At 41.3% G+C, this 13,688-nt stretch overlaps 2 protein-coding genes across 4 annotated transcripts; one reads left to right on the top strand and one right to left on the bottom strand.

The window, feature by feature from the left end:
- Positions 1–375: 375 nt before the first annotated feature.
- On the bottom strand, positions 376–4,187 carry rhbdd1 (rhomboid domain containing 1). Of its 3 annotated transcripts, none has more exons than XM_061827082.1 (8): positions 4,034–4,187; positions 3,117–3,308; positions 2,278–2,557; positions 2,025–2,157; positions 1,849–1,937; positions 1,326–1,376; positions 1,114–1,242; positions 376–705 (listed from the first exon to the last, which is right to left on the bottom strand). In XM_061827082.1, exons 2-8 carry the CDS (start codon positions 3,267–3,269, stop codon positions 599–601), a joined length of 942 nt encoding a protein of 313 aa, XP_061683066.1. In that variant the 5' UTR covers positions 3,270–3,308; positions 4,034–4,187; the 3' UTR covers positions 376–598. The 3 variants fall into 3 exon arrangements, with proteins under 3 accessions (XP_061683066.1, XP_061683069.1, XP_061683067.1); XM_061827085.1 differs by having other exon boundaries at positions 3,117–3,285; positions 4,034–4,149; XM_061827083.1 differs by having other exon boundaries at positions 3,117–3,333; positions 4,034–4,117.
- Positions 4,188–6,688: 2,501 nt separating this feature from the next.
- bcl7bb (BAF chromatin remodeling complex subunit BCL7B b) lies at positions 6,689–13,688 on the top strand. Its single transcript, XM_061827934.1, has 6 exons — positions 6,689–6,866; positions 7,321–7,396; positions 7,477–7,564; positions 7,679–7,837; positions 7,982–8,085; positions 9,326–13,688. Exons 1-6 carry the CDS (start codon positions 6,775–6,777, stop codon positions 9,395–9,397), a joined length of 591 nt encoding a protein of 196 aa, XP_061683918.1. The 5' UTR covers positions 6,689–6,774; the 3' UTR covers positions 9,398–13,688.

Below are 13,688 nucleotides of genomic sequence, written 5' to 3'. Positions count from 1 at the left end.
ACTGTCCGACGAGCACTGACTTTCTCCAGGTGCTCGTCCTCTGCTCACCTTTGCCAAAGTGGAAAGAACGTCGCTTAACAGAAGTGGCAGCGGCGGTGTACAACATTGCCTTGCTCCTTCTTGCGATGCCCTCCTTTCGTCTATTTCAACAAAAAAGCATCAATACTCCCACCGATCTATATTTGCCAAACTCAGGCCCGCATGATCATTTTTGTCCTCCAAGACGCTATGAAATGGGGAATTTGAGCTGGCCTATCAGTAGATAAACATGTGCCGCTGACACCACTAATCCCAAAAAGCTTTGCTTTTCTCGGACAGCCACGACAGCCCATTGTGATCCATTTAGTGCCTTGAAAAGAAATGAGCTGAATGAACGAGAATAGCCACAAGGATGTTTATTACAAATGTCATATTAAAGGACGCATCTGCAGATAAATAGAAAGACAAATTAAACAAACAAAAAAAATACAAAAATGAAAAAGGTGCACCTCATACTTCACATGAAAAAGTTTCCAACAGGCCAAAGTTCATTAGTGGATGCTAGCGGTCGAAGAAGCCTTCGAGATTCCCGAGAGATCCAAGATCCTCGTCTTCGTTTTCACATGAAAGCGTCCAATCGCGCCAGCCTCCTGGCGCGGAGTTCCTCCTCCGTTAAGCGGAAGCCGTACGGAGGCGGAGCCGGACCGTCGCCGTGCTGGTGGCGTCCTGACGAACACACCTTGTTAGCAAAGCGCTACTTTGTTAGCTTCAAGAAATACAACCTAAAAAGGTCAATATAATCAATCATTTAAAAAAAAAAAAAAGAGAATAATAAGTCATAAAATAGTAATTCATTGAACCCCCGCTACTCACAGGAAATAGGGACCGGCCCAGACCATAGAAATTGGCAGAAAATGTACGCATATTAGATTGGCTTTGAATTACATTATTTTTTTTTTTTTTAATTAAACATGGAAAACAAGCAGGGGTTAATTACCTGCAGGTATTTTTGGGGTCAGTTATCTCCAAAAAGAAAGAGCCAAAGAGACAAAAAAAAAAAAAAAGAAAGAAAACCACTGAATAGGTGAAGCGTGAGCGTGAAAGCGTCTGCTGCGTTCGACCCCCAGTGCCCACCTGTATCACGGAAACTGTTCCTGATGGCCGCCGCCAGCTGCTCCTCCTCCGTCATCCCGCCCGTGTACGACGACGACGTCCCAGCGTCCGTCGGGTACTGCTCACTTCTCCGGTGGCTGCCACTGTAGCCTGCGCAAGCACGCATGCATGCATGCACGCCGTTTGTTTACACGGTCAAATCAAATAGAGACGACCAAGTGGCGAGCCGTTACCTGAGGAGCTGTAAGACGTTCTGGGCTTGAAGATGCTGTTTGACATCAGCCCTGATGATGATAGTAACATTAACTTTCTACACTTCCGTGTATGTTAGAGACGACTCCCTGTTGTTTTTTTTTTAATGCATTGTTCTCAAATGAGCCAACTTGCCATTATAAATACTTCTTGGGAATTTGAGATAGAGAAGAATTGGGTTAGGGTTAATATCAGTTAGCATTTCACATTTTATGTTAGTATGAAGCTAGAGGAGCCTTTAGCCATTAGTTGAATATTTTTTCATTTAAATATACGATGTATACAAACACTACGCCTCATTGCGTACAAATGTTGCCAACTCTGTGTACAAGTTGAGCGTGAATGCAAAATCACTTTCAGATTCACGCCTCGCGTATACCAGCAAAATTTTACACCACCGGGCATATGATGATAAATCAAAATGAATTCTTTAGATGCCGGGCTCGTGCAGTTATTAAGTTATTGACTAGATTTCTGAACTGATAACTGGTAAGTGTTGGTCACCTGCACACGTCTTCATCATCTTTTTCAGCGGCCCGGTAGTGTAGAGCAGGCCCGCCAGGATTCCCGCCAAGTGGCCAATCAGAGAAGTCCTGATGAGGAGGAGGAGGAGCCGAAGGAGGAGGGGTCAACGGCGCCCCCCCTGTCGGCCGCTCGGCTCCACGTCGACGGGGACTCACCCGGGTGCCGTGATGTGGATGAGGACCAGCTCCACCCAGCTGGCGTAGCGGTTGGCCACCGGGAAGCCCATCACGTAGGTCACGCCGCCGGGGTGGTAGTGGTTGTTCAGGACCTTCAGGGCAAAAAGAACCCCTGAAACGCACAAAACCTCTGTTATGACCTTGTTTGCTCACTGTGAAATACGGGCAAATGCAATCAATATTTTTGTCTAGTTTGCCTTGTTACGTATTTTTCCGTGAAGGCATTGGAAACCTGAGAATCCGACAGCGCAGGCGGCGCTGTGCGACCCGTCGCCGGTCAGCTGGGTGAGGCCGGCCTCCATCGCCAGGTACAGCACGCCGGTGAGCAGCGAGAAGACGGCCAGCGTGTACGCGAACCACGCGGCGCCCAGACGGCGCTCCAGACGCAGGCCCTTCATGAGCAGCGACACCATGTTGAAGTAGAGGTGCATGTCGTCGGCGTGGTGGAAAGGAGACAGGATCAGGCGGCTCCATTCGCCCGAGCCCCATGCCTGCCGGACGCTCACGCACGCCTGCCGGGACGCAAACACCTCGCCTTCATTTGCAGGCCTTTTTCAACATGTTTTCTTCTTGTGCAAGAATATTTTTGTACTTCTCATCTCTTTGGATTTTCTTAAAGCATTCAGCATTTTCTCATGATTGTAATTAGTCTTTCTTTATGTTTATTTGTCATATATTCCAAATAGTTTGTCAAGTTTTTCGACGAAAGGATTCCAATTATTCATAGATTTTTTTGAAATTTATTTGTAAAATAGTTCAGTATGTTTCCCAATATTTTTGGTCTAATATTTCCCTTTCTTCAGTGTTCTTTTGTTTTTTTATCTGTTTATTTTTTAACTTAGCAAAAGTTTTATTTGGTTCACTGGCATTTATTTTCTCAAATATTTATCATTAAAAGTTTGTGCTTTTTTTTTTCAAAATATTTGTTTCTGTATTTTTAAATTCTATTTCTGACATTTGTAAATAAATCTTGCATCAGTTTCACATTTTGTCATCTATTTTGTTCAAGTAGTTAGTATTTTCGTTGTTTTGCAAAACGCCAAATGTGGATTTTAAAGAACATGAGCGAACCTTCATGAGCGGCGCCGCAGGGAACAGGAAGAGGTAAGCGTTGAGGCCAAGGACGGCCAGGGTGACGGGCGGGACGTTGTCCAATCCCACCTGGTAGAGCTGCGACAGCAGCAGCAACAGGCCCAGGTGCGAGCTCCTCTGACGGCCCCGCATCCTCAAAAGTCACTCGCTCCGTCAACACAAAATGGCCGCCTTGTCAATCAGCGAATTTGGACATCAAAACAGAAAAAAATGCCCCAAAAAATGCCAATTAATTGTCGGCCAATCCGATCAGGCCAAATCAAATTAGTATAAAAGTCTAATCCTACATACATATGCGTGTGTGTAGATATATTCGTCTGATATTGCGGTCTTTTTTCTAAAATACAAAAATATTTCGGGGTGTTTGTAATATCCAAGTAATATTCCAATAAAAACATTTTTTTTTTCCATCAAACATTTTACTTTTCCTAACATATTATATCTGTCGTGTTTGAAATTTTACTCATGTTGGTCTTTTCTCAAGCATGTTTCAATAGTCTCCTACTTGTTTGGAATGTGTCCCCCGTAATATTTTGTTGTGATAATGTAAGTGAAGTGTGGCGCACTCCCATTGGAGATGTTTCAAGTTTGCGTCAGTTGCCCCTGCTGCCCTCGCCGATCTGCTAAACAGCAGTGACAGCGCCATCAGCTTTCCGCGAAATAGCACTCGAGTCAATGCTTTGTAACTTCGGTCGTACGCCTTCGATTGTGGTACAATGAGCCGTTTGTTGAAAGCGTTTAGCAGGACTTCTGTACTGTACTTTTGTTTTATTTCCGCTTTAGACAACATGAAGTTTCGACAAATTAAACACAAAGGGACTGTTTCGAGTGTTTCTCGTAAAGTAGCTTCAGCTGCTCGTTTGTTAAGAAGCGTCTAATCGGGAATATGGACTTACTTTCGATTTCGTGCGGATTCCTTGTCCGACAAATGCTAATGCTTGTGCTTGTTGCTCACGAGGAGGCGTGTGTACGAACCCTGACGTAAAGTGACGTCAGTCCTAAAGTGCGGCCACCAATCCACGAAGGCCGCGTCACCTTTGACGTTTGTCGACGCGAAAGACGTTCAGACAGGAGACGCCTTTCTCAACCAGGAAGAGGGAGGAGCTAATCGGAGCCAGATGGGCGCTCCGACATCACTCCGGTCTGTTGATTGGTTGAACCCTGTTGACCGCCATCTTGGTACTCCCAAAACGAGTGCCGTTACATGGTTTAAGGTTGGATTATGGCGGGGTTTTTCTCAAAAATTTGGCATCTACAATTAAAACTGGTCGCGTGAGTTTAACATTTTTTTTCAGTTCTGGTAACATGAAGGATTTTTAATTCGACTTTATAAGCTTAAAAAGGCTAAGTGCAAAGGAAAGACATAGAACACCATGACTACCAAGAAACCTTGCATATTACCTCGGGCCCGATTTCCGTGCCATGTTAACTTTTCTCACAATACGCTGTGAAGCACTATCATCATCATATAGAAAAAAAAAACAAGCATGTTTTTGTCATAATAACATTACATTTTAAGTCAATCAGTTAGATATATCTTTGGAAATAAGGACTCGCAATGGGAAAATACATGCTAAACGCATTGTTCATTTGTTGTCTCTCTGATGTCCTATTTCAGACAGAAAATTTAAACTTGTCTCCTCACATTTGAAATCAAATTCAATTTGCAGAGTTCTGTATCATGAAATTCATCAAAAATATCATAGAAAATGGGTTTTCTTGCTTATCCACTGATGAAGTGTGGGAAAATATTGACATCACTTTTTATGAAAAACCATCGCCCTGTAAAGGTGAAGCAGAGAGTGAACAATGAACAACAACAACTGTAAACAAAACTTTGTTCAAGTGTATTAAGCTCATCAGAAAAAAAAAAAACTCTTTACAAACAAACTTTAACAGTGTCAAAGTAAATCTTTCTAACTTATCTGTGGAATATTTTCTCACAGCCATGAAACTGGCAATTAATCCACAGGTCGGCATGGTTGTTTTAGAAGTAGCAAGATGGCGGATATCTGCGTTTGGCGACTTCAATTTTGGTGGCCAATGAGCCAGCCAGTCTTTTTTTTTTTTTTTTTTTTTTTTAGATCAGTGGTTGGGCACCATGAACTGCAAGTAGGTGCACTAATGGCCCACAGCAGCAATGTTCCCTCTATTTTTTGTGTCTGAGCAAACATACTCAGCCCCCGACCCACCCCTTTGACCACTATGGGCAACATCAGACGTGTCATCCATTGAAGTGACATGTTATGTTCATGTTATAACGGAATTTGTTTCATGTTACAACATCAAATTTATTGAATTTTAAGGTGTTCACTTTCTATGTTATAATGTGAAACAAATCATGTTATAACGTAAGCATATCATGTTATAACATGACAGTTTCAGATTTAACTTGAAAAGAATTATGTTATAATATGAAACTTCCCGTTGTAACGTGTAATTTATCACCGTATAACACAATTTATAACATGATACATATCATGTTTTAACGTGATAGTGAACCTTTTTGATGTGGCAGCAATATGCTTCTGTACATGATAGTGCTCATGTGCACATGTGACAGGGTTGATTTGCATATTGAATGAAGTGTCTGTATAAATATGCACAATCTGTTAGTGCCTGACAAAAAACGCCTCCTGGTCCTGTGTAATGTATGTACGTATTTGCAAAGTTTGTACAGAGGATTTTCTGTTATTCCATCAGAATGAAAGGAGATTGTTTCAAAAAGTTCCTGGTTTCACATCTTCGTTCAAACCGACATAACCCAGAAGACCACCGGTCAGACACACACTAATGGTCTAATCGCATTTTTTTGCTTCACATGGCTCAATGCTCCCCTCATCAGGACAAACATGGCAACGTCAATAATAGAATGCTATAGGTTGAAGCAAACCATTTCCAACCTTACCAACAAAAATCGAAATTACGATGTTTACTGTACGCTACACATTTATATGACTCCGTCTATGGACAAAACAACGACAAGAACATACTGTATAAATAACTCCACGCCCTCATGATTCCAAACTATCAATGGTGACTCCAGTTTGTCTTCTTTTTATTTTCTTCTTCACAAACGATTGTTTTTTCAGCTGCTGGAGTGGAAACGTCCCAGTCAGCCACAGAACCATCAACATTATTGATAGGTTGTGAGTTCGACGTTTTGATGCAAATTCTATGGTTAGGAAGTGAACAACATACATGCATTTTCAAGATGGGAGCTAGTAACGACATGGCACTCATCAGAAGATAACATGGGAATGGCTTTTTTGCCTTTTAAGTTGTAAATTTAAACTTTATTTTGTGCGCTGTCCGTATAAACACACTTTTAATTACATTGAGGTGTACGGTATTTTTTTTATTATTTTTGGGATTATATTATTATTGGGTAATTCATTCACATGAGTTTACTATGATATACCAAGCAGATAAAAATATTTTGCAATATTTTCCTTAATGTTTTTTTTTTTTAATGTTACAAAAGCTGCACCAGTAAAAGCACGCGCGAGAAAAGGGAGGGCGTGCAATAAAAAGATCTGGCAGGAAACTCTCGCGAGATTACCGCAGTAACGAAGACGCGCAGGCTAGGTCTTAAGTTTTCCTCATGCATCATTAGACGATTCGTATCAGCGTCAAGATGTCGGGACGATCCGGCCGTGCCGAGACTCGGAGCCGCGCCAAGGATGACATTAAAAAGGTTCTGGCCGCCATCGAGAAAGTGCGAAAATGGTACGTGGTCTGCGTAGTTTATAATATGGATGGAATGTTTTAGCAGACCGTCAGTCGTTAGCTGCTACGTCGCTCAACTAACTTCAGTCGGAAAAGTTAGATAATTGACGTAGCTCGTAGCCAATCGGAGTCCCGGTTTGTGGAAAAGAAGGCGGAGCTAACAGATTTATTTTTTTTTATCCGCGAGGAGCTGTCAATATGGCTGCAGCTCAGCGCAACTAATTACGACAAGATCCAGTTGACGTTTTTTTTTTTTTTTTTTTTTTTTACCGTTACACTAATAAGCACTATTGTTTGTAGACGTTGGTGTGACATTCTAGACAGGAATACAATACATATCGGGTACGCAGGTAAACGCGGATTATGTGTTGTATGTCGAGGATCAAATTCAACCGATTCAAGGCGATCATTGTTAGCCTTTGTCTAAATATAGCCGAACTACTTTAATCCCCAGGGAGAAGAAATGGGTGACTGTTGGAGACACGTCCTTGCGCATATTTAAGTGGGTGCCAGTGACAGAAACAAAGCAGGTGGTGTTTCAGCCATGTATTCTTTTAGGAAACTCCCTGTTTTGTGTGTGTGACTCATCAATAGCCATTTCTAATATCAGATCTACCGCACCAAATCGACTGGCGGAGAAGCCAGGGGACTAAAAGATGTCGTCCTTGAAAACACTAACTCTTTGCCGGATTTGACCGGTGAGTCTCAGGTTTTGCAGTAAAAACAGCGGAAACTCACGATGAGGAGTACGGTGCGATCAAAACTGAGAGTCGATTTAATGCGCAGGGTGACCGTTGTGCTCTTTACATTAGATGAAAACAGCAATCAGAGCTTTATGTCTGACGTTTACCACCCGAAGATGGATAACAGCAGCAGCAACTCCAGCTCGCAGCACGTCAGCCCCCCCCATAGCTCAAGCTTACGAACTGAAGACTCCCAACCACCGATGCTTGGTCAGGAGAGTGTGGATGGTATGTCCGTTGACCTTCTCTGTCTGTCTGCGGGGATTGTCACTTACTCATCCAAAGCAAAATACACTTTTTTTTTTTTTTTTTTTGGTAGATTGTGCTCATTGCCATCATATAATTTGCGATGTTGTCACCAAATTAATCCAGATCCAGTTCACTCCGGGCAGGAAGGAGCAGATGAGCCTCCAACTCTGATCAAGGAGGATCTTCTGTCATCAGGAAGTGCCAGACGGAGCGCCGTACACACAAAGGTTTCCCGTCTTTCCTAAAGCTGTTTAAAGCTCCATTGTCATGCCGAGAAACATTCTAAAATAGATATTGTAATGAAAAATACATATATACATTATTCAATAAAATGTCTATATGAAAAAATAAATATGAGCGGAGAGCGTGTCAGCCATGCGCAAAGTTGCGGAAGTCTCATTCGACATCCAAGTGGTAGCCATATTGCCTCCAACGTCATCAGCAGATGTTACACCGGGACATTCGCCATTGAAAACACGTAGTGGCAGCTGCTCTTTTCGAAGAAGAGAACATCTCACAATCGAGTGAAGTGACTGAGGCAATATTAGCCTATCGTTTTGAGGCATATTTAGATGATATGGGGATCATTTCTAACTAACAATAGACTCCCCAACAGTATGTAGCGTACTAGGCCACGAGCGATGAGGCCGCGACGAGCCGATCACAGTTTTGGCCGGGGTGGCTCATCGGCACCGAGCTGGGCCGCTTTACGGCATTGTCGTCAATCGCGGCTGAGTGCGCCATTGTTGACGGCGTTGTTTATCGTTTTATTGTTCAACTCAGAATGCCGCCGCCATCAGTGATCAACAATGCCGCTGACGATGGGGCACTCAGCCGCGAGCGACGACACATTTAGCACTCCTGAATTACCAACGCAGATCTTTTGTTACATTCTGAGAAGATTACGTCCCCCTGCCCAACTATTATTATTTTTTTTAGTAGCTGTATACACATCTACCTGTCATTTGGAACGCATGTAGCTTTCATCCTTTGCACCTGTGCAATCCATTTTTCGTGACGAACTTCATCGTCTTTAAAATTATGAAGAGTAAATCCATCCTCCCAAGTGTTCAAACAGTATCCAGCAATACAATGAGCCGCCATTTTGGCTAACACGAAAGAACAAAGAGCTACCTTCCCGCAGGTAAAACTAGTATAAACATACGAGCCTGCCTGAGTGCGCTTCTGCTGTTGACGTCACTTCCTGCTTCTTCTCCAAAACAATTCCCTCAAGAAGATTTTCATGGTGGGAATTACAAAAAGCCATATACGTCAAAATCATGTTTTGTGGTGAAACAATGGATGGGTCCGTTCCGGCTGCCTTTTTTCCCCATTAATAACATACTAAAAATCATGCATTTCATGACAGTGGAGCTTTAAATACCAATGAACCCGACAAACGTCAGTTCTAAAATGCAAAGGCGACGTGACGTCACCAAAGTCACCATTTTTCTTCCCGTTCTACAGGAAGAATCGGACGAGCCGGGAGCACCGCCTTTAAAAAAGATCTGCACGGGGGAAAATGCCGTGTTAAGATAGTTGACTTCACGAAGATGCACATAAAACCAATCCAGTTATCGTCACTTCAGCTAAGTGTTCAACATTCAGGTTTTAAGGCTCTGATGTATGCTTCACAAGCACTCACCCTGCACTTCATTTGGTACACTTGCACAGTCTAATCTGGGCCGCATTAGCAGTCCAAAATTAGTAGTCTAGAAAGAGATTTAAAGTACTTGTACCCTTTTTATAAACATATAAATATATATTTCTGTTTTGACTGGTCAGTGTGGTTTTACAATACATGTAAATAATTTTGAAATTGAAGATACTTTTATTCATTTCCACAAGATACATCCTCTCTACACATTTTTTTTTTTTGCATGCACAAACCATACAATATGCGCAAATTGTTTGTATGTGTGTGGAGGGGGGGCTTCCTGTTCTCCCGCCGAGTGACCAGTTGTCTCGGGAGCTCGGAGAGGCCCGGGCACAGGCCTGGGTCCCTCTGCGTAGGACTTGTCCTGTCCACCGTGTTGTTCTCGGGTGGACCTTTGATCCTGTCCTTGATTGATTGTGTGGGCTCCTTCGCCTCCGCATTGCAGCCAGAGCAATTGTAGTCCATTTCTCTCCATTTTTTTTGCATGCACAACGGTGTGATTTCACTTGCATGTGTCCGTAGGCACACAGCCCTGGGATTTTTTTTTTTTCACTGGGTGTGGGGCCAATCACTTATTACTACAAATCACTCATGTATACGCAAACTGCTTATGTATCCTTCCACTTATAGTCTCGTTCTATAGATTTCTATAATTTACTTAGTCAGTCCCAACACACCTCAGTGGTATAGGCGGGTTCACGACCCTCGTCCTGCATGCTTCTTTCTCCGGTCATTGTCCTGTCCTATCTTGTCCTGTCCTTCCTTTACAGGGTGTAGTGCTACAGTCTCATGCAGCATCCATATTTAGTGTTTTCTATTGTATGTAATTCACTTTTCTCATTCTAGCAGTTTGTCTTTTTCTCTCTCCCACCTCTAGAAAATCTGTTCGACTGATTGACTCTGATTCTCAATAACAGGGATGAGAATGACTAAATTGTATTTTTTTATTTTTTGTATATAAAACAAACCATTAAATGGTGACCTCTGCTTACTTCTAACAGTGTAAATACAGGGCAATCATAATATTTTGAAAACTTAGAATGAGTCCAAACAACCAAAATAATTTTGCCATACTTCGGACATAAAATGTAGACTAAGTGAAATTTATATCAAATAGGCTACTGCACTTACAAGTTATACTTCAGAAATAAGTACACGAGTAATTTGTTTATATATAAGAATATATATATATATATATATTCTTATACATAATGCCCAATACTGTTTAAAAAATTTTTCTTAAACTTGTTTATTTTGATCAGTATAAATAAATCAATTGTCAGAAAAATAATGAGAATGTCCACAAAAATACAAGTCTAGGTTATGATGCTATAATTAACATATATACAAATTCTGTAACATCTCCTTGGACTGTTCGGATTTAGTTTCTCTTCTTAACCAACTGTTCCAGTAAAATCTTAATTTTCTCTTTGATTTGTCACTCTCTACAACTGAAGAAGGATTCCCTATAGCAGTATTTGTAGTAATACTATACTCGTGTGTGTGTGTGTGTGTGTGTGTGTGATGGCAAGTTTGGATTCTGTAACATTTGTTGTGGATGATTTCCCAACATGTGTTCCTGTCGACTACTTTGATGCTCGCTTTAAATGGTGCTTTTTGAAGGCCTTTCTTTTCCAACCTTGCAACAAAACGTTTAGCCTCTTCTTTGCTCTGTAGCTGATTCTTAATCTGTAACCTTTTCATTTATTTCTGTTTTTTCTTTTTGCTTTTTGTCCAAGTCTTTCATGTATTCACCTCCACTTTTTTTTGTCAAATTCACACAAAGCTGTTTGTCAACTGAATCATGCAAAAATCTCCTATTCTGTGAAATAACTGACAGTAGACGAATTGCGAATTTTCATGGAGTATTCGACAGTCTGAATTGAGCTGTAGGTTTTATCATTCATAAGGCAAGATCGAATGTTGATGTCGCCCATAATTAAATGATGATTCCATATCCTATCTGCACGGTTACACTTTTTCAACCCATGCCCATTTGAAACCGTTTTTACCCCATGGTCTTTATCAATTTCCCTGGCATGATCTTCATCTTTTCGCTCCAAGACTTTTGCCATCCTGGAAAGTACAAACTGCTCGATAATATCAATGCCGCAGTGAAACGCAACACTTCTCTAAGGAATGTTAGCATCAGAGTGAAACTACCGATGAAATACTGCCAAAATTCTGCCGGAAATTGGAATGCTGTCGTTATTCTAAACGCCAAATTAAATGCAAACAGGTAGCATTGCCGTTTTCCTCTATCACAGCTGTGACTAATTTCACAACAAGCGTTGCCGATAAATGCTGGCGGCTGGTCTTAACCCCCCCCCCCCAAAATTTTTTTCTCAACAATGACATTTTCAGCTGAAAAAAATCGGAATTCTGCGAATCCGTGGAAAATTCTCATCCCTCCAATTAACCCAGTGTGACAATTTTTTCCCTTATTGAGATAAAAGTCTCCTAACAGGCCACAATCAAGGAAATAACACTTCTTTTTCGTTGAACGCATAAAACAAAGGGCAAAAAAGATGTACCCTCTCGCGAGCAGCGTCCCACACCTGGGACGGGTATGTTATCAGTTCTGTGAAGTGGTACATACTAGAGATATGTTTATTTATTAATTCTTATTCTAGAACGACACTTACGCATTAATAATACTGATGGATTAGCATTTTGAAGACAAACTTGGTTGCACACTGACCTTTCTCCCTTTCTTCTCTTGGAAAACGCTCCATGGGTACTTGAGGCAGCCATGTTGGGTCAGGATGGAAAGGGAAATAATGCCATGCTAGCTTTGACCGACGAGTTATCCTCTCCTGATACCAAATTATGGCTTCAGATTAAAACACTTGAATATTTTGATATACTGAAGGATATAATGCGTGAAAATCATGATGTCCCAAAAATGGGACGCTGCCCATGAATAGGTTACAATACTGACAAATCACAGAGGAAGCTCAAAAACTAAACTGCCTGGGTTGGAACAGTACGCAACACCACGGGCACACGTCGTCCATAAGAGCCTCCTCGCCTGTCCGTCCTTAAACTGAAACCCGTAACGCAAATGTCAGCGTGAGAGGGGATAATTGCTGGCTATGGTCCAATGCAAACCCGTTGAAGAGCTCAGCTTTTATAGCAACACGCTAAGCTATTTGGAGTCAGATGTACAGTATTCATTTAATACTACAGTATTATTGGATGATACAGCAGTGTCAAATTTAGCCCATTCGTGGGCAGGGTGGCAATTGTTTGACTTATTGAGATAAAAGTCTCGTAACAGGCCACAATCAAGGAAATAACACTTGTTTTTCATTTATGGTTAAGTTATATGATAACTTTACTAATTTATAACCTCGTTCCAAAAATGGGACGCTGCCCGCGAGAGGGTACTTGGGTTTTCTTAGTAGATCATCCCAAAAACCAGAATCAGAATCAGATTAAAACACTTATTTTGATATAATGGAGGATGTAATGCGTGAAAATCATGACGTCCCAAAAATGGGATGCTACCCACGAATGGGTTAAATCATAAAAAGAGGCAAGTGTGGTGTTTAATCAAAGCTACACAACAATATTGTAGACACTCTTTGTGAAGAGTGCAGTTTTACACTGCAAATGAAAACAACAATTCATAAATTGGTCAATACATTTCTAGCACTGTCAAAAACTAAGGATTATTTTCTTTGTGGAGATGGAATTTTTCGGTTCTTCTCATTAGATTGTGCAACACCTAATATTGTGGTCGGTGAGTGTGCAATGCACAGCAGTGCTTATTCATTTGCTATTTCTCAAGTGACAGAAACATTCCCCGCTAAACTTTAAGCTTGTTGACTTATTGGTAAACTGGAAAGTGCACTGTACTTGGGTATTCACATACAGTATTATCAAAAGTCATTTTGGCCAATTATAGCTGTTAGTGTGTCTTCATGCTGTTCAACTTTGCCTTTGCGTATCTCCTAATCATTGTGCTTTGTGGTTTTTAGGCGCAGTAGACTTTGAAAATGAGTTAAACATGTAGCTTTATGTTTTTAGACACAGTAGTAATACTACGGGGTTGAGCACTTCGTTTTGGCTAAACAATTGAAATGCGTTGTAAAGAAGGATATTTATTACAAAAATGTGTGCCTGTTTATTGCAGATGCTTTGTAAGCCGTAATAAACGTTTCATTTCAA

The sequence above is a fragment of the Syngnathoides biaculeatus genome, chromosome 8 (genome assembly GCF_019802595.1).
Source record: "Syngnathoides biaculeatus isolate LvHL_M chromosome 8, ASM1980259v1, whole genome shotgun sequence".
NCBI classification, from domain to species: Eukaryota; Metazoa; Chordata; class Actinopteri; order Syngnathiformes; family Syngnathidae; genus Syngnathoides; species Syngnathoides biaculeatus.
This window is presented reverse-complemented; position numbering and strand designations above follow the sequence as displayed.